The following is a 27,184-nucleotide window of genomic DNA, read 5'->3' as shown; positions in this document are numbered from 1 at the left end:
TATAAACCAAGGTCTTGGTTTTTATAAGAAACGTCGATTTCCTGTTGGGTTTAATATTTGCACTTGGGCCGTGACGCCATCTTTCAATGCCAAGAAACGTCCCGAGCACAAGTCCGCTCCCTTGGACTGTAATGTAGGTACCCGCACTGATCTGAGAGCAAGAAATCGTTGCCTATGCCTACTAACAGGTTGTCTATTGTTTGTCCGAAAATTATATAAAATAATACTCATATGCCCGAATTTTATTTGCCCGAATTTCATTTGCCCGAATTGTTTGTTTACCATAAAAATGATGTGACATACTCTTTGTTTACCCGATTATTAGATTCCAGAACGTACGAGTGCCATAGTGCGAATTACGTAGATTGTTTTTGGTATGTTAGCAGGAATGTTAAAACGTGTTTTTAATATTGTCGCTTTGCGTATGTTTTGTCCCTCACGGAGGCACGCGTATAGCTCATCTATGTAATACTAGATCTATGAGTAGCATTTATTTTCTGTGTGGGGTGCAGTTCAAACCTAACCTAACCCACTTTTCCAATAGCATTTCTTTTCTGTAAGGGTCGCAGTTCAAACCTAACCTAACCCACTTTTCCAGTAGTATTACTTTTCTGTAAGGGTCGCAGTTCAAACCTAACCTAACCCATTTTTCTAGTAGCATTTGGTTTCTGTAAAAAAATTATATTATGGCTAGTGATCATTATGGCTTACAATGATGATGACAAATGATATTATTGAAATTGATTTTATGGGAAACAAAGTTGCTGGCACGTGACTAATATAGTAAACAATAAGTATTGCATATGTAATTATGGGAAACAATATAATGGCTGTTGACTATTATGGCAAATGAAATTCTGGCAAGTGGGTGTATACCCTACTAACATAGGCATGTTACAGGCAAAGTGCAGGATAAGGCAGGCATTGTAGAAAATAAAAAATAAGTATCAACCTAGTCTTGATTAATTTAGGCAATGTGTATTTTTGACATTGGAAATTTCTTTTCGTTCGCTCCAGTATAACTAGGCCCCGATTTCACGAAAAAGTGCGATCCCCTTATATCTCGGAGAGTTGTGAAGATATGATATTCAAAAAAAGCTCAAAAGACGCGTATTTACGAGAGCTGTAAGGTGCAAAAAGAATTATTCGAGAAAGTCAAAAACGAATAAGTTATGGTCGAAATAGTGAAAACAAAATTCAATTTATTCAGAATTTTTGATTTTGACGCTCGATATTTTGGAAACCAATAATGATATCAAAAATTTGAAAAAAAAACTCCTCGGGACAACTTAGTCAACTACAATTTGAGCCTAAAACAAAGACTATCGGGTTAAGGGTTTGCCCTGTAGCCTAACCTTTTTGAAAATAGTCAAAAAGTCAGAACGACATTTTTCACATGACATTTATGACTTCATGTTTCGCAGACTTCGCTATCGGTGTTTGTTGTGAATTATTGGGGTTATGACGGTAGAGTCAGTACGCGATACACGGCCGTCGTGAACGCTGCTCGCACTGTCAGTGCTTGAGAAAGGAGACCTAGGCTTTCCGAAACATGTCGCGCGAGTGACTAAAAACAAGTGAGTCTAATCTGTAAAATTATTCAATGTTAGTATGTCTCACAACAGTTTAAACTCGATTCATCATCATCATCATCATATCAGCCTTTTTTCGCCCACTGCTGAGCATAGGCCTCTCTTCGAGTACGCCACTTATCCCGGTCCCGAGCCAATCTCATCCAGAAGTGACCTGCAGTCTTCCGGATGTCATCCACCCAACGAGCCAACGGACGCCAGGCACTCCTTTCGTCTGTAAGCGGCCACCATTCCGTTAACCTTTTGGCCCACCTGCCATCACTCTGCCTGGCAACATGTCCCGCCCAGCTCCACTTGAGTTTGGTAATGTCGTATCCGACGTCTTGCACCTTGGTGCGACGTCGGATCTCAACATTCCTCACTCGATCTTGAAGTTTGATGCCGAGCATGGCGCGCTCCATGGCTCTCTGTGCCACTTGGATTTTATGCACTGCCTGCCTAGTGAGCGTCCATGTCTCGGCACGTAGGTCATGGTGGGCAGGACACATTGGTTAAAGAGGCGAGTCTTCAGGCACTGTGGAATGTTAACGGGCTTGAGGATGTCCGCTAGTTTATTGAATGCCGCCCAACCCAGCTGGATTCTCCTGGATATCTCCTTCTGCTGATGTGTTTTGTCAAATGATAGAATATGTCCAAGATACACGTATTGCTCGACCACCTCCAGTCTCTCGTTCCCAACCATAATGGTTGGAATCGATTTACCAGAGATGTTCGTCATTACTTTAGTCTTGGACATATTCATCTTAAGACCTATCTTCAAAGAAGCATCGTAAAGGCTTTCGACCATGCATTGAAGATCTTCCAGGGTCTCGGCAAACAATACAATGTCATCGGCAAATCTCAAGTGCGACAAGAAGACACCATGGATATTGATACCAGTTCTGTCCCATGCAAGCGTTTTTATGACGTCTTCTAGTACCGCCGTAAAAAGCTTGGGTGAAATGGTATCCCCTTGACGCACTCCTCTTTGGATGGATATTGGGTTGCTGAGTTTGTGTAGCCGAACTTGCATTGTTGCCGAGGTATATGAAACGCATAGATATATATTCGTAGAGCATAAAATATTAACAGCTATTTCTCTTTACCTATACTCTATATGCCTATATGTTTTTAAAAATAAAGACCAATTCAAAACAGCCAGACAGAATGTTCGCAGTAATTTTAGAAATAGGGATGACATGTTAGTAATTAAAAGTAATTTTAGATATTTTGACAAGAGTATAAACAATACCGCAGTAAGGGTGTATAATAAATTAATAAATTAGATAAAGATATAAAGGTATGCCAGGATTTAAAAACATTTGAAAGAAAACTGAAACAATATTTTATTAGTAAGCCCTATACATATAGTAAGCCCTATAGCTACTATTATTCCATTAAAGAATACTTTGCTAGAGCTTTAGATTAAATTAATATTTGACATTTATATTTTAACTCTGATTATGTGTTCTCTTTTGTATTTCTTCTGTTTTAACTTATTTTCTTATTTTCTTAATTTTAATGGTAATCACGAATTAACTGACATTTAATATACGTATAATTTATTTCTTACTATGGTTTTAATTGTAATGGATTTTTATTCTTTTGATTTTTGTAATTAATTTTGACATTACCGGTGGTGTAATGTTAATATAATTGTATTTGCATGCATTGTACCTACTATGTTTTATCTGCAAATAAATGATTGATTGATTGATTGATATAGCTCCCGGAGCAGATCCACGTAGCGATTGTCGATTGAGCCGCGATGGAGAGAGTCAAACACGGCCCAATGCTCGACACTGTCGAAGGCTTTTTCGTAGTCTACGAAGGCCACACACAGGGTCCGGTTGTACTCATGACTTTTCTCCATTAACTGCTTTACCGCAAAACTCGATTAATGAGATTTAACATAGTAATTTGTGACGTTCCTCGGGTAAAGGTACCTTATGGCCACCTTTTAGTTGATAACGTCACATTTTATTGCAATAAAAACTACATAGAGTTAGACCAAGAAAAGTCTGCAGAGATTTTGATAGCTCACGCAGTGCAAGTGTTATTTTAAACGTCAAACTTCCATGAAAATATGACGTATAAATAACTAATTAACATAACTCTATTTTCTTTGATTGAACACAATAAATACGTTTTGACCATAGACTGTTGTGGTGTAAATTTTACCCAATATGACTCCAGATGCACTAATTGCCTGTCCATATTAATAGAAGTTCGGCGGTCGGCACTTACGTGGCGTAGCACCGCATTAGTATTGGAGCGTCTTTAGTAATAGCCTAAGCGCCAATCGCCATAAGGTACCTACCTACCTACCTTTACCAGTGGAACGTCACGTTCAAACTTCGATACGCGTGTGGAAATTTTGCAATTTGTTTGTTCACAGGCGTTATGTCCAGGATACTTGTGTTAATCTAAGAATAAAATAATTATCATTCAACGTTGTAGTTTTATTTTGTAACCTTTTCCTTATCCCGACTTTCTCGTCGCTTAGCGACAATATTTTTTCGAATTCCGTAGATTCATTTCCAATGTGCTCGATAGTCGTGTGAGGCACGAAATCTGTAATTTTTTGTCTAACTTTCATCGCTTTCATTCTACCTACATTCTCATTTCCGCTTACTTAATCTCTTTTCATCCGGCACCTTTACTTTAGGGCACAACACTCTAATCCATACATTTTACCCTTCAATCGAAGAGGCATTTGAGCGTCGCAAATGGTTCATGTGATCTGTCGCCATTTCATCCATCTTGTGCTATATTATATATAGGGTCATTGTGCTATAGTTTTCGTCCAGTGTCTTTTTATAGATTTATATATTTGAATATAAACCTTTATTGCTGCACAAATTTGGACTTATTGCATCCTTAATATCTAAATAATTTATATATCTACAATTATAAATGAAACGTATTATTTACTAATCCGTCAAGTGGACGGAAACTGACAATTGTATTTTACGTAATAAAAGAATGTCAAATGATGAAATAAAATATTTAGAGTTAGACCAAGCTAACTCTGCAGTGAATTTGATAGTGGAAGTGTTATCATAAAACTCAAAAATCTATGAAATAATGACGTTTAAAATAACACTTTCGCAGTCTGTGCTATGAAACACGCAGCAGAGTTAGCTCGGTCTATCTCTAGTTGACACCAATAATGAAACGTAAACCACAATTCCCGTAAAATAAGTGTATTTAAAAGCAGTTTTTAAACACCGGCAACATTTTAACATAAACAAGAGTCATATGTCATATACCGGGTGTGGCCTGTAACATGAGCAAATACTTAAAACATAGATTGTACTCCTCAAACGGTGACACTTTTGTTCAACAACTTTTAAAAAATATGAAGTATTTAGACTCCCTATTTTTCATACAAAATAAATATTATCTTCAATGGACGCCATCGCCACGCCATATCATTGTGATTGACGTTGCTTGTCACGACTAAAGGTCTCTGCCCACTACACCGTATCATACCATGACCGTCCTATGAACGTATCAGGCACGGAATGTAACGCGATACGGCCTACTATGCCCACTACACCGTGTCCACATTGTACATAACGGGTTTAGTGCCCGTAGTATCCACGCATCATCCCCATATAGCATCCGCCTATAATTCCCGTAGCATCCGCGTTTCATCCCCTTAGTAGGTACCGTAGAGTTTCGTATCTTCGCCTCGATTTTGACACTTTTCCCAAAAAATCTCTCAAATTTGAAAGCATTTTAATCCGTTAAGACGAAAAAATGTTTTTTAGTACTCCCAACTATCAGTATGCACCACTAAAACTTAGAATTTCATTGGTTAAGTTGGTAATAAATGGCCCCAAAGGCAATAGGCGATGTTTGGGTATTTTTCCCAATCTTCGCCTATGGCATGCCTTGCCGCTAATACTTACTTTTCTGTGACTTACACATGTTATGTCGTATCTCCTTGGAATGTGCTAATATACTATGAACCTTAACTACACCAGACTAGGCATATTTAAAAAAAAAACGGGGTAGTAGGCGAAGTTTGGTAACAGTCTGAAGTTGTTTTCATACATTTTCTATAATGGGGGCTGGGGGGCATAATCTAGGGCTGCCAAAAATTAACCAACATGCCAATTAAGGGGAGTAATGGTTTATAAGTTAAAAAAATAATTATTTTTAACAAAATTGTATAATTCTTGCAAAATTGTTGTTATTGTCGTAATTGACAGCAAATCAACCTTATTTACACAAAGTGAGACATAAAGATACCTATTTGGTACCTACTCAACATCGGTAAGAGTAGAAATAAACATTTGCATATAGCGTAAACTAAAATAACCAAACATAAGATAATATTTAAATTTGGAAACAAGTAATGTCATCCACCAATGAATGTGGTACAAAAAATTGTTCAACCCTAGGGGTAGGCGAAATTTGGCAACAAGATGGACGCAAAGTACCCTCACCAATGTTTTATCCAATTGTGATTTCATATATGATTTCATTATAATCATGTAAAAAGTTTATCATTACCGGGTCCAAATCACCGTTCAAAACTGAAGTTAAAACACTGGTTCAAAAAAACGTGTGGTCGGTGTCACGAAAAAACCTCACTAAAGGTCAACTGTGTGAAGTTAGCCGCAGATTGTTCGAAGAATGTTGACACCCGTAAAAAATACTTTGTATTTAGCAGTTTTATGTAAGGCTTACATTAGAAACATTTTGTTAATGGCAACTTATGTCAAACTAGGCGAAAATAGGTAGCGCAGGCAAAGATACGAAACTCTACGGTACTTACCCGCGTTTTATTCGCGAGAGCAATACTCGTCAGAAAGAGCCAGCGAATAGTTATTAGACTGGTAAGAACGAGCAACAAATATAGCAACGCGTTTATAACGGGCTTAGAACGGTCACCATACGCGGTTACAACCCGTATGCCCGTCGTTTCGCCGCCTGCACGCACCGTTCTGGCAACGTTGCGTGCCATGCACGGAGCGTTTCGGCACCGACAAAATATCCTCGCCGACTATTTTTGACGGTGCATGGCACGCGACGGGTATGGTCGGTGACGGAACGGGCTAGTGGGCATAGTCTCATACTTTTTCATACAAAGAATATTTTTTTGCCTGACACGTTCATAGCACGGTCATGGTATGATACGGTGTAGTGGGCAGAGACCTTTAAACATAACAAAATTCGCAATACATTGCGTCTTAGAATAAACTTTAAAGTGTATTAAAAATCAAACCACAAGTTATTTTTAAAAGTTGCGGTTCAAATGTTGGTCAGTATGAGGAGTACAGCCTACAGTTTAATTTTTTGCCCGTTTACAGGCCACACCCGGTATAGCTACATAAGTTTGACGTTTCATTAATTACTGTCTTGTATTAGAAGAAATGGCACTATAAATATTACCACAGTATAAGGGACGTGTAACTTTAGCGATGCCTACCTATTGTCGTATATTTGCAAAGTACAGTATAACAATTTCACTTAACACACGCAGATACACTAAAATTTACACACGCCATTTTACACAGATCTCCAACTTGCATTCATACATTTCTTCACGGCTATTAAGCTTTCCAGATGCCGCGGTGACGTGACGTGACGCGATTCCTTCTGAACCTACTAAAGCTGTAGATTTCACTCAAAATGTATCAGCAGCCGTTGCTCCGCACTATGCATTGCTATAGTCCATAGTTCGGTTCAAAGTCCAAGTGGTAGGACCGCTACGCTGTCTTATTTAACAATTTAATAAATAAAAATTTCGCTTTGAACTTTAACCACAGCAGTTAGACAATGATTTTTTTTTATTATGCAGGGTAAACGTACTTCTACCCTCCATACATTTTATGAACATAGACAAAGACAGTCGAGAGCAAATATGCAAAACAGGACTTAATCGTGTGTAATTAAGTTTTAAGTCCCGTTTTATAATTTTTATAAAGAAAATCATGAAAATTGAAATCAGGCTTGGGAATTGGGAGCAGTGTTGCTGTAACAAAATGTTTTTATTTTTATTACTGGCAACTCTTTCTAGGAGGCTAAAGCACATATGCGCAATTATAAGGGGTCATATCTTTCCATATGGAGGGTAGAGGTACCTCTGCCTTCCATAATCTTTCCAATATGTTAAATAATACAATGAAATTTTAGGCGTAATTGTTCAACTTGGAATAAAATTCATCTGGCATTGACGGAATTAAAGTGGTAATACAAAAATTGATTATTTATTATTACTTATTATTTTACTACTGTAATATATACGCGTACCCTACTAATGGGGTTGTGGTCATCAGCGCCCCTGTATTATGAAAAGATGAAGTACTTACGTCAAAGTCTGCAGCATCGAGCGATGTCGTACATTGCCGTTACTTTTCTCAAGCGCTCGTGCCTCACTTACGACAACATTGTGATTTGATTTAGAATGTAAATTGTATACATTATTACAAGGTTGCGCTTCAGTTGACTGTTGTCCGTCAGAAGGGCCTCTGTTGTCCACTGACCGCGCCAATTTACTTCCGTTGCGTGGAGAAGGTAAATCTCTCAACTGCGGATCCGTTTGTTTACAATTTTCAATGGTAGCGTGAGACTTCTCATTCGCGCCACATTCTAAATGAGATTTCGTACTAAAATGATTTTTTCTTTTAAACGACATCGCGGATTAAATTTAAATTAATACGAACAAGTAAATAATACACATAAGAAAACAAAACGTGTTTGTATTCTCGAGACCGTTTGTGTTTACTACCATCACTATACAAAGTTAAGAATTCTATCGCAAGTTTATAAAAATAGGCAAATAATTAGGTAAAACCAGAATGACACAATTTTTAGCTCACGAGAACGTTCCGACTGAACGATTTGAGTATCCGCGGATGTACTTATCTCTCGACGTCGACTAGCCATAATGAACTATACTTTGATAAATACGATGCCACTAACGAATCAAACTGGGAGTCGTTAAAATTAAATTAAATGTCGATCGTTGCACTGTGCTTACCTGTTGTCAGGCAGTCGAGCTTGTTGGAGGTGCACAGACGACTGAATCACAGACCACGGGTCAATGGAGCCGCTCGACGGAGGGATTTCCACTTTGCGGTTCTCAACATCATTGTTTTTTTCCGAAGGTTAATCCGTGTTCACATGTTTGTGACGAGAATAGTTTCAGTTCTCACATGAAGCGCGTACATCGTAAGAGAGTGCGCCCGCGCCGGCTGCACCGAACAACAATAAGTGACCCCCCAGCGCACCCGCGCGCCGCGCCGCAAGCATACGTGGATTATCTATTCCAATTATTGAAATCGCTTCGAACGTGGCCATCGTAATTAATGCACTTTAAACTGCATTGCGTTAACTTGTTGAGTAATACCGATTATATGTTAATTTCTTTAACGATTTTAATGAATTCATTGTCCTCTTCTAAGTAAAACTTAGGAGACACATTCGACACTTTACTTACTTAATATGTATCTAAGCTTCTGGTTAACATAAGGGAGAGTGCGGTGAGATGGGATGTAATCGATCCTATTGAATTTTAAGCATCGTTTTTTAAATTTAATTATTATTTTACTTTATTTGTCTTCTTAAATTAAGTGACATGTATCATACCAGTAAAATAATAATAATAATCCTCTCTTCCTCTCTCTGCGGCCCTGACCACCGGTAGTTTGGGCTGCTCCGCTGCTGGCGGCACCCTAGGTTAGGTTTTTTATAATGTGTTTATACGATTATTTTTTTTATGTGTTTTTGTATTTTACTTTTATATTCATATTATAAATTATAAATTACCTAGCCTAAGACGTAAAATAAATAAATGATATTAATCAAAACCACGTTAATGAATACTACACATATCTTGTGCATTTGGTCAATGAACTATAGAAAATAATTTAGCTACCCACTTAATTAATTTGCATTAACAAAATGACTACGATTGATATTTACTATAAATTCATTATATACCTATAACTATAAGGATATAATCCGTTTTCTTAGAGAATCTAACCAAACGGAGTGGTCATTAACAGGCGTTCCCCTCTGTCGAAAATAGGCGGCCAATGGTCAACCACATGTCAACCACATGTATGGACTGACGTTTATCTGACATGGCTATGTTTACGTTACGTATACATTTGATGTGCCCCTCCCCCGCAAAAAACGGCAAAGCAAAGAGCGGCAAATTATAGACATGGCGTCTCCGTTGGTTATATTATCCTCTAAGGTTTTCATAGTTTTATTTAAATGACTATGAGTTAGCAAAAATACACTTTTTAGGGTTCTGTACCTCAAAAGGAAAAAACGGAACCTTTATAGGATCACTTTGTTGTCCGTCTGTCCGTATGTCTGTCAAGATTCTTTATTTCGGGAAGGCGTGGGTGGAGAGGAGGTATCGAGTTGTTAGCTTTTAAGAGCGCTCTTACAAGAAAAGTCGAAATAACGCAAAATTGATGATACTAGTCGACGAAATTCAGGACTTTGTGCTCATTATTAGAAACAATGAGTACTTGTTCCAGTAAAAGCGTCTTCTTATCTTTTTAAATATCGTTGTAAATATTAGAAAAAGGACTTATTAAATTAGTAATGATTTTTTTTCTGATGGTCGTTTCCGAAAAACCCCGTGAAGCACTGAATGGCAAGCTCTTATTTGGAAATGTTGAGAAGTTTACTCTGCTAAACCTGGCTATTTTGTATTACTAATACCCTGTACTTTAGGCATATCAAACGATATTTTTCCTACACACCTTTGAGAAAGAGAAAATCAAAGTAAAACGAACTCAATTTTCTCTCCGAAACAAGTGTCAATTCCTACGAGAATCTACTTAATATCGAAGTCATTTTCATACTCAAGCAATCTGCAACGTTTGCTTATACTGTTGGTATACATTAGTGTTTATGAAATTCTATTATAATTTTTTGGCAATTTTTTGAAAACTACTCTATATTACCGATGACGCGCGCTGCGCCAGCTCAGTGCCGCGGCAGAGCTTGTAGAGGCAGGACGTGTGTCGGTCGGCTCCGCACATTTTCAACGGCGACAACGAGATTTTTCATCATTGTGTGCGGCGGGCGCCGTGTAAAACGCTATACTGTGTGCGTGTAAACCGCAACGAGAGACTTTGATCCTAGCACTGTTTTTATAGTACATATTATAATTTATAATGGTACAGTTTAATAAACTACCGGACAGGATTAAAAATATTTGAAACGACCTGACATTCTATATGTGTATTAATTTTGACTCAATTTTGATTTTTGATTTTGATTTTGATTTTGATCTGATCTGATGATGGAGCCGGAAGGTGGTCACCGGTACCAATCAACCATGCAACTAAACCACTTCGTGTTTAGGCTCGTTTTATTCAACTCAACAAGATCTTTGACACAAGATAGTACTCATGGTCTGATGATGGAGCCGGAAGGTGGTCACCGGTACCAATCAACCATGCAACTAAACCACTTCGTGTTTGGGCTCGTTTGATTCGTCTCAACAAGATCTTTGACACAAGATAGTACTCAGGGTCTGATGATGGAGCCGGAATGTGGTCACCGGTACCAATCAACCATGCAACTAAACCACTTCGTGTTTAGGCTCGTTTTATTCATCTCAACAAGATCTTTGACACAAGATAGTACTCAGGGTCTGATGATGGAGCCGGAAGGTGGTCACCGGTACCAATCAACCATGCAACTAAACCACTTCGTGTTTGGGCTCGTTTGATTCGTCTCAACAAGATCTTTGACACAAGATAGTACTCAAGGTCTAATGATGGAGCCGGAATGTGGTCACCGGTACCAATCAACCATGCAACTAAACCACTTCGTGTTTGGGCTCGTTTGATTCGTCTCAACAAGATCTTTGACACAAGATAGTACTCAGGGTCCGATGATGGAGCCGAAAAGTGGTCACCGGTACCAATCAACCATGCAACTAAACCACTTCGTGCTTGGGCTCGTTCGATTCGTCGCAACAAGATCTTTGACAAAAGTTAGTACTCAGAGTCTGATGATGGAGCTGGACTGTGGCCACGGGTACCAGTCTACCATGTAACTGAACCACTTCGTGTTTGGGCTCGTTTGATTCGTCGCAACAAGATCTTTGACACAAGATACTACTCAGGGTCTGATGATGGAGCTCGAAGGTGGCGACGGGTACCAGTCTATCACGTAACTGAACCACTTCGTGTTTGGGCTACGTGTTTGGGCTTCGTGTTTGGGCATCGTGTTTGGGCTTCGTGTTTGGTGTATCACCTAGTGTCAAAGATCTTGTTGAGACGAATCAAACGAGCCTAAACACGATGTGGTTTAGTTGCATGGTTGATTGGTAATGGTGACCACCTTCCAGCTCCATCATCAGACCCTGAGTACTGTCTTGTGTCAAAGATCTTGTTGAGACGAATCAAACGAGCCCAAACACGAAGTTGTTTAGTTACACGATAGACTGGTACCCGTGGCCACCTTCCAGCTCCATCATCAGACCCTGTGTATCTTCAGTGTCAAAGATCTTGTTGAGACGAATCAAACGAGCCCAAACATGAAGTGGTTTAGTTACATGATAGACTGGTACCCGTGACCACCTCCAGCTCCATCATCAGACCCTGTGTATCTTCAGTGTCAAAGATCTTGTTGAGACGAATCAAACGAGCCTAATCATGTTACTACATGGTTGATTGGTATCCGTGACCACCTTAATCATCATCATTATCATCAGATCCTCAATACTAGTTCGTTTTTAAACCCTCGTTGATACAAACTTTACAACCTATAGGTACCAAATGCTATGACGAAACATGTAAATAAGCGAGTACCTATAATTTATTTCGAGTAATACTTATACCTTCATAAGTACGAGTATGGGGCTATTCATAAATTACGTCGTTTCAAATGGAAGGAGGGGGGGGGGGGGGGTCTGGACATCGGATGATGGTAGTATGACGTAGGAGGAAACAGAGTCATCCGAAGCATGATTTTTGGATGATTTGAGGGGGGTCAAAAATCGTCAAAAATAGATGAAAAATTAATTTATGAACACTGCACACACTTACATTTGCACTGCATTTAGTATTTTCGTACTTACCAAATAACAGTTTTAGGACTTTAAAAGTTAAGCACAGTTAGTGTTGTTATGGTTGATTTCAATATGCTTCGCGAAGGATCAAGAATGTTTAATCCATCATTGTAGTGCGAGTGTGGTAGAAGGGATCGGCATACTGAGCTCGCACGGCCTGCCGCAGCGCGTAAAATACCTAAACTCGCTCAACGCCGAAATGTAATAGCGCTCTTAAGTTAACGTAAAAAAAGATACGGCGGTTACGTATATTTCGACACTCAAATTTATGGTAAGTACTACATCCCGTTGACCTAGAACTATAAAATTAGGCAAGTTATGTTCTAGTAGAAGAGCCGGCCGCAAAATTTCTAACCGACTTGATACCACGATGAAATGCACAATGGTTTCCCATAAAAGTGATGCTAAGTCCGAATTCGATAGTCTGCCACGGCAAAATTTGCCGAAAGTACGAAAATGAAGGCCACTTCCGGTGCGAAAAAAGGGGGCTGATTTAACCCATCTGATACCGGAATAGTAGTTATGGCAGCAGTTAGAAATTTACATGTAGACAGAAAAGCTAAGTGTGCCAGTATTTTTTTGCCGGAAGTGCTTGGCAGACGCTCTCAAAGGTGACCATCGGGACCTCTAAATTAACCCATCTGATACCATCATGAAACCAATTCCAGTCGGTAGGTATGAACCCTCATGTCAGGAATATATAAGTCTGCCAAGGCTTTTCCTGCCGAAACACCTTGGCAGACGAGATTATGTAACCAAGGTCACCATCGGTTACCCTACACTAACCCATCTGATACCACCATGAAACCAATTCCAGTCGGTAGGTATGAACCCCCATTTTAGGAATATATAAGTCTACCAAGGTTTTTCCTGCCGAAATACCTTGACAGACGAGATTATAAGCAAGATCCTACATTAACCCATCTGATACCTTGTTTTCCAAGTCCAGTCTGCCAAGGCAGGAAAAGCCTTGGCAGACTTATATATTCCTGAAATGGGGGTTCATACCTGCCGACTGGAATTGGTTTCATGGTGGTATCAGATCGGTTAATGTAGGGTAACTGATGTACACCTTGCTTATCATCTCGTCTGCCAAGGTGTTTCGGCAGGAAAAGCCTTGGCAGACTTATATATTCCTGAAATGGGGGTTCATACCTACCGACTGGAATTGGTTTCATGGTGGTATCAGATGGATTAATGTAGGGTAACTGATGTACACCTTGCTAACATAATCTCGTCTGCCGAGGTATTTCGGCAGGAAAAACCTTGGCAGACTTATATATTCCTGAAATTAGCTATACATAAAAGTGGACCTTATCCCACATCAATAAGGATTTTCAATAAATTGCCAAACCACATAAAAAATGAGCCCAACCGAACGAGGTTCATAAAATTTTTAAAACAATTTATTGTGGACAAAACTTATTACACAGAAAGTTGAGGAATACCTAAAAGACAATAATGACAGTAACTGAATCATAGTCCAAGCAAGAGATAGTTCCATAATTTTAATTTTAATGCCCAATAATGACATATTAGAAATAAACATAAAAATAAAGATCTCATGTAAATGTCAGTAAAAGCACACCTATTAATGTTTTATTATTATTATTGAAATAGTATTATTAATTATTTATATTTCATTAGTTTAGTTAGTTATTAAGCTAATTAAAAATGTAAATTGCAGTGCCCTTGCAGGGCTCATAGTTGATCTTGTTTTAATGTACCACCTTATGTAATGTACCTATGAAAGCAATAAATTACTGAATACTGAATACTGAAATGGGGGTCCATGCCTACCGACTGGAATTGGTTTCATGGTGTTATCAGATGGGTTAGTGTACGGTAACCGATGGTCATCTTGCTTATAATCTCGTCTGCCAAGGTGTTTCGGCAAGAAAAGCCTTGGCAGACTTATATATTCCTGAAATGGGGGTTCATACCTACCGACTGGAATTGGTTTCATGGTGGTATCAGATGGGTTAATGTAGGGTAACTGATGTACACCTTGCTAACATAATCTCCTCTGCCAGAGTGTTTCGGCAGGAAAAGCCTTGGCAGACTTATATATTCCTGACATGAGGGTTCATACCTACTGACGGGAATTGGTTTCATGGTGGTATCAGATGGGTTAATTCAGGGGTCCCGATGGTCACCTTTGAGAGCGTCTGCCAAGCACTTCCGGCAAAAAAAATACAGGCAGACTTCGCTTTTCTGTGTCTACATGTAAATTTCTAACTACTGCCATAACTATTATTTCGTTATCAGATGGGTTAAATCAGCCCCCTTTTTTCGCACCGGAAGTGGCCTTCTTTTTCGTACTTTCGGCAAGTTCCGCCGTGGCAGACTATCGAATTCGGACTTAGCATCACTTTTATGGGAAAACATTGTGCATTTCATCGTGGTATGAAGTCGCTTAGAAATTTTGCGGCCGGCTCTTCTACTATCTTAACCTACAACTAACCTAACCTAAAAATTTGAAAACTAATATTTGTACAAAAAATGATTTTCTACGGCACCCTCGTGGGCGAGTCTGACTCCCACTTGAGTCCGTTTTTTAAGGAGACCAAGCTCTAATTTTTGAACTATACCCATAAGTTTCTAATAAATATGACAAAAAATCATGAAAGCAGTACTTAATAAAGACATTCAATGAAAACCCTTCCCGTCTTAGTAAAAATATGCACATACTTAGTGCGTCGAATTCGAAGTAGGTAGAGTTAGACCAAGTTTTAAGTCTGCAGCGATTTTGATAGCCCACGCAGTGCAAGTTTTATTTATACGTCAAAATTTCATAAAAGTTTGACGTTAAAAAAAACACTGTCACATCACGGCGTGGGCTATCAAAATCGCTGCAGACTTTTCTTGGTCTAACATGTAGGTACTCAATCGCATTTGCTTGTTACCTACATGATACGAACTAAGCCCCCGTTTAAGGCATCCTAATTTGATGGGCGGGTATAAGTACGGAACCCTACACCGAGCATGGCCCGACATGCTCTTGGCCGGTTTTTTATTCGAGACATGGCCAATGTATGAATGCTCCTATAAATAGAGGGTTCAAATCATGCCTTTAAGTTTGTCCAACTAAACCACGAATATCCCAATAAATAAATATACAAATAAAATACGAAAAGATTTATCAATTTGATAAATTCATCCGAATCTGCAGAGTGAGTTCAGGGTCGCGGAGCAAGACAACGAAGACATCATACAGAATACAAAGATGAGTCTATAATTATACCTATTGCTATTATTGTTTATCACCAATAACAATAATTATTTTTCAGATGACAAGTAGAAAAATCATTTTTGAATAGGTACAATTTGGTCACCCTACTCAATGTGACGTCATGTCGCTTTCCATACAGAGCGTGTGCTGCGTATGTCAACAGTCATAGGGCGACCATGATTACTAGGTACCTAGGTACAAACAGCAACATTCCTAACTGTACAATTGTACCTCGGTGGACCTTATTACATAAGGCCTAAGGTCCACCGATGTACAGCTAACAGTGTGGGCGATGGTATAAGATTATAATTTTACTTGAAAATTTAAACTAATTATCTTTTGATCAAATACTACTATGATAATGTGGATCATTTACAGAGTCAGAAAAAGTAGTTCAGGGTCACGACCCAGAAATCACCTTGATTCTCCACCTGGTTGGCGACTTCTGCTTCGTTTTACCTACATAAGTAAATCTAAGAAAAACATACAGACTATAACATTTTGCGAATGTATTAACTGTAGGTACTTACCATAACATTACGAGTATTATGATATTATAATTTTGTCCATCCGAAACACAAGCACACGCGATTCTTTAATAACTTGCGGCGAATAACTACTTTAACCTTAAGTCACATTCTTGAACGCAAATCGGCAACTGTACCTACTGTTTAAAAACTTGTTAACGTTACGTACGCCCGTATTGCACCCAGCGCAGGACTTGGCATTGAAAAGCAGTTGGATTTTCAATGAAGTCTTTAAATGCACCCCACCACCAATAAATATCTGATATTAGCTCAATAAAGGTAGTATTTTTAGTGATAGAAATAATAAAAATGATATAAATGTAATTCAAACGTATTATGCTAATACACCTATTAATGCCACGGTTAGTCAGGGTCAAAGACACACCGGTTAGCCAACTGATTCAAAATATGACTGGTACCTTTCTCTACGATCTCATTTAGTGAACAGGCTTCACAGTTGTAAAATAGAATAATTTAAGATAGAACTAATACGCATCAGCCAATAACCTACCTATACTACTTTCACCTCGCTTTCAGTGGGCTTGCCTATACTTAAATACTCAGGTCTACGGTAACTTGAAGCTGTAAAAAAATCTACCTTCTAAGGGTCGGTTGCACCAAACTGTTCGTATCGTTAAAGAGTTCGCTAAATTTTTATGTATGGAAAGTTTCATAGTAAAGGGACGGGGGCGCCGGCTGACGTTGATTAGTCTGTCAAATGTGGTTGGTGCAACTGGCCCTAAATAAGTGAAAAAAGATACGGCGGTTTATGCCGCTTAAAACCGAGACTTCGACACTCAAGAGAATAAACATTTATAGGGTACTTCTCGTAGACCTAAAACTATGAAACTTGGCAAGCAATATCGTCTTACACTGCAAGTACCTATGGGAAAAAACTCAAAAGTATCAATTTGTATAAAATGAAAATTAATAATAATAGTGTAGTAAACGAAGCAAGTTGTTGTATGGAGACCCATGCATTAATTTCTCAGTCGATGAAATTTAGCTTGGTTATTGTATAGTATGAGCCGAGACTAACATATAAATATCCAAAAAAAAACACTCCTAAGTTAGGTAAAAACACAAATCTGATTATATATTGAACCGAGTAATTCCTCAGTCCAAAATTATTTTACAAAATAAGTTATTTGTATCAGTATGTGATACTAGAAAAAAATCTAAAAGTTTTGTCAAACATGGGAATATTTTTTTATGATACTTCCTTTTTTTTTGACGCTCATTTTCATCGGAAAATTGCTCTGTCATTTTTTTCTTCTTATATGATCTTAGAATATAACTTGGCGCAATGGGTAAAAAAAAAAAATGCGTATCGAAATGTATGTATTATAGAACTATTAAAAACTGAGAGTTGAAAATTTTTAGATTTTCATTTTGTAGGTATAAAACGGCAATAAAATGGCATTCCAGTGAAAAAATTAGGCATAGCAATTTTCCGGTCCAAGTGTTAGAGCAAAGAGTCCTAGGCAATTGTTGACAGACTGGCTGGTTTGAATCTTGAAGGATGTTTGAATAGAATGTTATGACGGTTCTCTGTTCGAGAAAATAATATTGTCAGCGGAGGCTGTTTTTATTGTAATTGTATTATTTTATTGTGTTGTATTTGATATTAAAGTATTTTGTTATACACAGTGTTTTCAGTGATTAGTTTAGTGTGAGAGGAGAAGTTCTCACAGGTTATGGGAAGCACGATTTCCAAAAATCTGATCGATCTAATCATGAACAAGGTACAACACTAGTGTAAAGCTCAGAGAGAAATATTTTATGTTGGATCTAGAGGAATACGGCGGTATGAACTACCTACCTAAAACGTCCTACGTTCGTTCGAGTAACAACACAATGAGTACCAACATGTCGGAATGCGGGACCGGGGCTCCCGAGCATAGAGAAATTGCAAGGTAACAATAACTGGAATACCTGGAAGTTTGACATGGAGTGCATATTGGTGCACGATGATTTGTGGCAGTATATTGAGGCAGTTGCTGACACTACAAATGCTACGGCAAAGAGAAACGATCAGAGAGCGCGAACCAAAATATGTTTACTGATCGAGAGTCAGTGCAAGGTGCACGTGCGTAAAGCTACTACGGCGTACGAGACGTGGAATAATCTGAAAGCAGCTTACGAAGATAAAGGTATCAACAATAGATGTAGATTGTTGTCAAGGCTAGTGAGCCTAAAATTGAACATGTTTAATTCAATAACTGAATATATAACTGAACTGATGCAAGTTAGCAACCAACTAGCAGACTTAGATAAAGAAATCGATGACGAATTACTAGCAGCACTCATGCTACAAGGCCTACCTGAGGAATATGCGCCTATGAGGTTGGCGCTGGAGAGCGCGAACATAACCTTAACTTCGGACTATGTTAAAACAAAACTGCTGCAACTCGATGAGAACAAAATGAGTGCAGGCCCAAGTAACAAGCCTAGTTCGAGCTCAGCGCTCACTTCATCAAAGCATCACAACACTCATAAGAAATTTGTTCAGAGGAACAAAGAGTCCAAAGAAAAGAGGACTGTCAAATGCTTCATTTGCGAGGGACCGCATAAAGCTTGTGACTGTCCACACAATCCACGTCAATCGAAGAGGAATCATATGGCGACAGCACTAAGCAGTGTAGATCGAGAGAAGACTCATCAAGACGAGTGGATAATAGATTCAGGAGCGTCAGGACATATGAGTTTCAGGAAGGACTGGATGGATAAGTTTGTGAATTTTGACAAAGAGGTAGAAGTGAGTTGCGCGAATGGAGGTAAGGTTTTTGGAGAAGGTTTTGGTATTGTAGAGGATGGTTCACTTGATATTAGTATCAGCAATGTGATGTATGTACCAGACTTGTCTTCAAATTTACTTAGTGTGAGCAATATGGTCAATACTAAAAATAAGGTTGTGGTTTTTAATAAAAAAGGTTGCGAAATTTATAATGCTGATGAATGTTCTATAAAAGGGAACCCATGTGTAACCGGAAAGCATGATAGGGGCATTTATAAACTGACATGTTCCTCACAGGCAGTTGCACTGGCGTCTACAATTGGAAACGAGATGGAGCTTTGGCATAAAAGGATGGCGCACTTGAGTGTACGTAACCTGACTTTATTGAGAGACAAAATGGCAACAGGGGTGAGTTTTTCAAACATTACTAACTACAAAATAGACTGCGTAGCCTGCTTGATGGGCAAGCAGACTAGGCAACCATTTAAACGTAACCAGGCTACTAGAGCTGGAGAGCTCCTCGAGCTAATTCATTCGGACATTAGCGGGCCAATGAGTGGTAAGTCTATTGGGGGTCATAGGTACTATATAACTTTTATCGATGACTACTCGCGAAAAACATTCGTATATTTTCTTGAAGCTAAAAGTGAAGCGTTTGAAAAAATAAAAGAGTTTATAAATTTAGCAGAGAGGCAAACAGGAAAGAAAGTGAAAGTAATAAGAACTGACAATGGAACTGAATACGTAAACAAGAGAGTGGATGCCTACCTCAAAGAACATGGAATAAGGCATCAGCTAACCATTACATACACGCCTGAACAAAATGGTGTAGCCGAACGTGCAAATCGGACGATTGCCGATAAGAGCCGAGCAATGTTACAAGAGGCAGGACTTCCCGTCAGTTTTTGGGCCGAAGCAGTAAACACTGCTGTATACTTAAAAAATAGAAGTCCTACTATAGCGGTAAAGGAGATGACGCCAGAAGAGATGTGGACTGGACGAAAGACAGATCTAAGTCATCTCAAGGTCTTCGGATGCAAGGCATATATGCACATACCAGATCAAAAGAGAACCAAGTGGGATCCGAAGAGTAAAGAGCTGGTATTTGTAGGATATTGCGAAGAGTCAAAAGGGTACCGGCTGATAGATCCTTCAAATGGAGAGCTGCATAGAGCCCGAAATGTAGTATTTTTCGAGAACCAAAAATATGAAGGAGGTGCAAGGGCTCATGATCCTGAGAAGAAGCAGCACGTTACAATTAACCTAGAAGATCATGTACAGCAACCGGTAACTCCACAGCAAAGAGATAATGTTCAGCAACGGGAAACTCTACAGCAAAATGTTCAGCAAGAGCAAAGGGTTCAGGTAGAGAACCTGGAGTCAAATGATGGAGGTCATGATGCTCATATTGAAATATCTGATTGTGAAGAAAACTGGGCTTCGTCTGAAGAGAGATCAGATGAAGAAAATAGAGATATATCAGTAGAACTTTTACCAGCTGAAGAGAATAGAGATACATCAGTTGAACCTTTAGTGGAAGAAAGGAGATATCCACTCAGAGACAGAAAACCTGTTCAGTTACCTGATTATGTAACCTACCAAGCGACATCAGAGGTGGATGATCCGCTTACAGTGCAAGAGGCATTATCCAGAAAGGATGCTCAACAATGGAGAGATGCGATTAAGGAGGAGCTTGACGCACTGAAGACAAACGGAACGTGGATTCTAGTAAAGCCTGAACAAGCAAGCAACGTTGTTGATTCCAAATGGATATTTAGAATCAAAAAGGAGGCGGGGAATAAAACTCGTTACAAAGCTCGCTTGGTTGCACGCGGCTTTAGCCAGAGAAAAGGCATAGATTACGACGAGACTTTCTCACCGGTAGTGCGACACAGTTCAATGAGACTTCTTCTAGCTTTAGCGGCTAATCTCGGTCTACAAATTGATCACATGGACGTAAAAACCGCGTTTCTAAATGGAAGTCTTAATGAGAGAGTCTTCATGCGTCAACCACCACATTTCGAAGAGGAAGGGAAGGAACACTACGTGTGTCTTATCCAGAAATCCCTATATGGACTTAAGCAAGCACCAAGATCTTGGAATTTGAAGTTACACGTTGAGCTGGAGAGCCTTAACTTCAAACGATGTAAAAATGAGTCGTGTGTTTATATAAGAAAAACAGAAAAGGACACGATAATTCTAGCTGTATATGTAGATGACATCTTGATACTATATAACAACAAGATTGAGTTGGAAAATGTTAAAGATGGACTGAAGGCAAAATTTGAGATGAAGGATTTGGGAAAGGCCGAACTGTTTCTTGGAATGCGAATTAAACAAGAAAACGGAAATATCCAAATCGACCAAGAGGAATACATAGACAAAGTCCTTCGTAGGTTTAAAATGGAAAACTGCAAGCCAGTTAGTACACCACCCTAATAGCATTTTCTTGTAGGGATTTGGTTGGGCCATTGTTTACGTATTAGTTGGGCAACCGTTATATTTGGCCGTACGATTTGCTGGAGGGCCCTCGACAAAGGCCCTCCCAAAGATTCCCAACAGAGGGCCATAAGAGTAATTGTTTCGTTGGGCCTATTTAAATAAATCATACAATTATTCAACGGTGGTGGTTTTGGTTGGGCCGTGGTTGGGCCTATACACATTTGTTTGATGGTTGGTTAATTGTTACATTTGGCCGTACGATTTGCTGGAGGGCCCTCGACAAAGGCCCTCCCAAAGATTCCCAACAGAGGGCCATAAGAGTAATTGTTTCGTTGGGCCTATTTAAATAAATCATACAATTATTCAACGGTGGTGGTTTTGGTTGGGCCGTGGTTGGGCCTATACACATTTGTTTGATGGTTGGTTAATTGTTACATTTGGCCGTACGATTTGCTGGAGGGCCCTCAACAAAGGCCCTCCTGAAGATTCCCAACAGAGGGCCATTAGAGTAATTTTTTCGTTGGGCCTATTTAAATAAATCATACAATTATTCAACGGTTGTGGTTTTGGTTGGGCCGTGGTTGGGCCTATACACATTTGTTTGATGGTTGGTTAATTGTTACATTTGGCCGTATGGCTTGCTGTAGGGCCAACTGCAAAAAAATAAAAAAGGGCAATTTTTTCGTTGTGCTTCTGTTTGCAAATTCAACAATTACCCAACGGCAAGTCAGGTAGGTCGATAGGTAGTCGTGCACCAGGTTGGAGGCCCAACACAGCTTGTCCCACAAAGGGCCAACATTGTAACTTTAACGTTGGGCCTTGTGTAGGATTCTTACAATACTACCATAGGTAAATAGTTGTGTAATTTATAGTGGGCCTACAGTCTAATTATGTAATGGGCATTTGTTTACGAGTCCTACAGTTACCCTACGTTAGGTAAGTGGTTGTGTAATACGACGTTGGGCCTTTGGTGATAAATATTACAATTACACTACGGTAGGCATTGAATTGTATACCCACATGAAGGTCCTAGGCAGCAGTTGTTGTTAATCTTCTCTGTATCGTTCCAATTTTAGTATATGTACTGCCGAAGCAAGTACACTTACAATACACTCTAATTTGTATATATACTAACCGCACTTCAAAACTTCGTAAGCGAGATTTATGTTTTTTGAGATTTAAATTGAGAAAATGTTGGTAAAATGCAATTTTTAAAATTAATGTATAAATTTTATAGTTATAGCTATTACATTTATAAGTTACTTTTAAAAAATATTATGATTATATCCGGAATAATCGAGAAAATAACTATAACTTCGATGTTTGGAGACAGTAACGCCATCTAGTGACGCCACAAGCAAAGTTCCACAGCCAATGTTGGTAAATGCGACATTTGTCGTCATTGGGCCATCGGATGATATCGTTGATTAGCCAACGTTACCAAAGTAAACAAAGGCCCATTGTTGGGCATCAGTGCCACAGCCAATGTTGGTAAATGCGATATTTGTCATCAGTGGACCATCGGATGATATCGTTGATTAGCCAACGTTACCAAAATACACAAAGGCCCATTGTTGGGCATCAATGCTACAGCCAATGTTGGTAAATGCGATATTTGTCACCATTGGGCCAACGAATATTATCGTTGATTAGTCAACGTTACCAAAATACACAAAGGCCCATTGTAGGGCATCAGTGCCACAGACAATGTTGGTAAATGCGATATATGTCATCATTGGGCCAACTAATATTATCGTTGTTTAGCCAACGTTACCAAAATACACAAAGGCCCGTTGTTGAGCATCAGTGCCACAGCCAATGTTGGTAAATTCGATATTTGTCATCATTGGGCCATCGGATGATATCGTTGATTAGCCAACGTTACCAAAATACACAAAGGCCCATTGTTGGGCATCCGTGCCACAGCCAATGTTGGTAAATTCGGTATTTGTCACCATTGGGCCAACGAATATTATCGTTGTTTAGCCAACGTTACCAAAATACACAAAGGCCCGTTGTTGGGCATCAGTGCCACAGCCAATGTTGGTAAATTCGATATTTGTCATCATTGGGCCATCGGATGATATCGTTGATTAGCCAACGTTACCAAAATACACAAAGGCCCATTGTTGGGCATCCGTGCCACAGCCAATGTTGGTAAATGGGGTATTTGTCACCATTGGGCCAACGAATATTATCGTTGTTTAGCCAACGGTACCAAAATACACAAAGGCCCATTGTTGGGCATCTATGCCACAGCGAATGTTGGTAAATGCGATGGTGGGCCAATACAAATTTTAATGTTGGCTACGGAACGAACCTCATCCCAACGTTTTCCCTACCGTTGGCACCGTGGGCCCCAACGAAAATGCTACTAGGGCAAGAGTTCCAGGCCAACGTTTTCAGAAACCACAAGAGCCATATACACCTGATGAGAGTATACCCTACAGAGAGCTGATAGGATCACTGATGTATATAGCTGTGTGTTCTAGACCTGACATAGCACATTCAGTAAATTTTATGAGTCAGTTTTGTAACTACTATGAGGAAGTTCACTGGACTGCTACAAAGAGAATACTGAGGTATCTTAAAGGTACGAAAAGCATGGGACTCAAGTACTCCAAGGACATGACATACGGATATATACGAGGATTTGCCGATGCAGATCATGGTGGAAACCTTGTTGACAGAAAGTCATATTCCGGCAATGTCTTCATGATGGCAAAGGGAGCCATTTCATGGCAAAGTACCAAACAAAGGAGTATAGCTTTATCAACAGCTGAGGCTGAATATATGAGCCTATCCGAAGCTGCCAAGGAAGCCATATTCCTTCAAAGGTTCCTTACAGAAATTATGGGAAAAGAGGAGTCGCCCATAACAATACATACGGACAGCCAATCCGCTATGGCAATTGCACAAAACCCAGTGCAACATCAGCAGACTAAGCATGTTGATGTTCGCTACCATTTTATTAGAGAAGCAATCGAAAATGGTGCAATTTCGCTGGCGTACTTAGAAACAAAGCGAATGGTTGCTGATGTCTTGACAAAAGCCGTTGTTAGAGAGAAGCATGATTTTTGTCGTAGAGAGATGGGTGTGTGTTAAAGGTTGTTCGTTAGTCAGAGTGAAAGGAACCAGGAGAGTTTGGATGAGGAAAGGATGTCTGAGGGAAAACAATTGAGGAGGAGTGTTAGAGCAAAGAGTCCTAGGCAATTGTTGACAGACTGGCTGGTTTGAATCTTGAAGGATGTTTGAATAGAATGTTATGACGGTTCTCTGTTCGAGAAAATAATATTGTCAGCGGAGGCTGTTTTTATTGTAATTGTATTATTTTATTGTGTTGTATTTGATATTAAAGTATTTTGTTATACACAGTGTTTTCAGTGATTAGTTTAGTGTGAGAGGAGAAGTTCTCACACCAAGACACGCCACAAATTTTTATTTTATTAATACTGGTATTTCTGCTGGGATATTTTTTTGATATTTCATATATTGTTGCAATACGTTACATGAATATGTCTGGTGAAGAAAGTTTGAACGGAGCATTTTTCCGTAAAAAGATATTAACGATTTAAGACTTTAGGTATTTACTTTAATTCTATTATTATTATTCTTTGGAAATTTATACAATACTTTTTATTTATTGATACTTTATCATACTGTAAAGTTTTTTCTGGCTGAGGAATTACTGCGAGGTCCACTACCTTTATTTACTACACTAATAAGTTACATTTGTACGGAACCCTCGGTGGGCGAGTCCGACTTGCACTTGTCCGGTTTTTTTATTCCGATATATCTCAAAATTCGATTTTATTAAAAGGACATCGGTATGTTCTGTCCCTCACGGGAGCACGCGTGTGATGGCTACTCTATAGAATACTTCGGGCCAAGGCTATAACCGCGAAAATCGAAGTTCGCAAATTGCGGGCATTTTTCTCTGTCAGTCTTATTACGCCTTCATTGAAGTAAAAGAGAAAGATCCCCGCAATTTGCGGATTTCGGTTTTCGCGGTAGCCCCCCAGTTGCACCAACCGCAGTTCAACGTCACGCAGAGATCTATGAAACTTCCCATACAATAAAATTTTGCGATCGCTTTAACGGTGACAAACGGTTTGGTGCAACCGACTCTTAGTCTTAAATACCTAAATTCGTGACGAAGATGTTTTTCTACTCCGTCACGTTTATTTTGAAATTTAAAAAAAGTGCTACGAAGATTAATCATTTTTGTAGTCATAATACTCATAATAGGTATAACTACATAAAATTACTAGAAATAAATATAATAATAAGTTGGAAATTAAAATAGTATTTTATACAATCGTGACGTAATAGAGAGCTTTTCGGGATATAATAGAGAGTGTTTAGGCAATGAAGCTTACTGAGTTGCCTGTGAGGTACGAGATTGAAAAGCTTGATTATATCACTATTGTATACAATACTTTTTCTACGAGTCAGCAAAAATAATACTAAACTAGTAGAATCATATAGGTAAACAAACCAAAAGTAGGTATACACAGCTAAGATACGCGAGCAGCCGTGATACCTTCATACTCGTACGCGCCCCGGCCGACCTTCTCGTAACTCATGAGGCTTCTGCATGGTGCTTGCTCCTTGCTAAATTTTATTTCTAGATAATTTTTTTCTCGATTTTGGCCACCGTAGCCTATGGAGACTAGCAAGCAACGCTATGTGGTTTTCGTAGTCTATGGATGTTGCTTTATTAAGGGTGTCAGATGAGCGTTTCTAACTTATGAAGAAATTGTTTCTACTATACAACCTAACATAAAAATTAATTTGAGCTACCTATGGTTTTGTTTCGTCCTCTTGACCGCGGCGAGCTGTGATTGGTCAATTTCATTATAGTTGACTAAACCGTTTCGAAATGAATATTACAGTTGAGTTGGGAGCCCAGCATACATTAAAAGTACACAATTGCAGTTTGGTATACGAAATCTTAATTCAACATTTACTGTCGACGAGTAGAAACTATGATATAAAAAAGGGCTTCTAATTTTCTAATACTTAGTTTCTTTTTTTACAGTTTTTACTTTCTACATATTACTACTAATAGCCATAGTCTAAAACATTCCTGCCCCCAAAAATCCGGAGTATGCTTATAAAGGCTTAAGAAAAGAACCGGTATAAAAGAACAACCTAGGTAGTAGGTAAGGCCGATAAATGAAAAATAATTTCCCCTATACATATATTAGGCCTAGGCACTAGCTCAACATCATAGTAGGTACATAGTATACGCGTCTTACGTCCCTTAATAATATCGAATGGGTAAATATTTAATAGGAATAAATTACAATTATTATGTATTCCAACATGGTAAATATTTAGACAGTTTAAGCGTCAACAGCTGATGAGGTGAACCCATTATGGACGGTCGAGATCGAGATGACAAATGATGTAATTACTTCACAATTTCATAGCAGGCTAACAAAACCAAGTCACGTTGTGCAGACGGTTATGAGGATTAATTGGTATTGACCCTTGTACTGAGCCAAGTCACAGGTTATAATCAGAACTATTTTCACAACCATCACAGTCGCACATACGTAGGTGTGAAATAATATTATGCAGATTAGTACCTATAGCATTTACCATGAC

The 27,184-nt window shown here is 38.9% G+C and overlaps 1 protein-coding gene across 4 annotated transcripts in view; it reads right to left on the bottom strand.

Annotated features, from left to right (window-relative positions):
- LOC134804457 (multiple C2 and transmembrane domain-containing protein-like) overlaps positions 1–27,184 on the bottom strand; it is a 75,317-nt gene that overhangs the window by 37,410 nt on the left and 10,723 nt on the right. Inside the window, exon 1 of one of the 4 annotated variants that reach the window (XM_063777504.1) lies at positions 8,569–8,781. The exons of 1 other annotated variant lie outside the window; for it this stretch is intronic. Coding sequence is in view for 2 of the 3 variants with exons in the window: in XM_063777498.1 (XP_063633568.1) it covers positions 7,898–8,223 (326 nt within the window). In the remaining variant the exon portion in view is untranslated. Of the gene's footprint in view, positions 1–7,897; positions 8,256–8,568; positions 8,782–27,184 lie in introns of those variants that run through there. 2 more of the 4 variants (XM_063777498.1, XM_063777497.1) reach the window with 2 other exon arrangements.

Source organism: Cydia splendana, chromosome Z (genome assembly GCF_910591565.1).
Source record: "Cydia splendana chromosome Z, ilCydSple1.2, whole genome shotgun sequence".
NCBI lineage: Eukaryota > Metazoa > Arthropoda > Insecta > Lepidoptera > Tortricidae > Cydia > Cydia splendana.
This window is presented reverse-complemented; position numbering and strand designations above follow the sequence as displayed.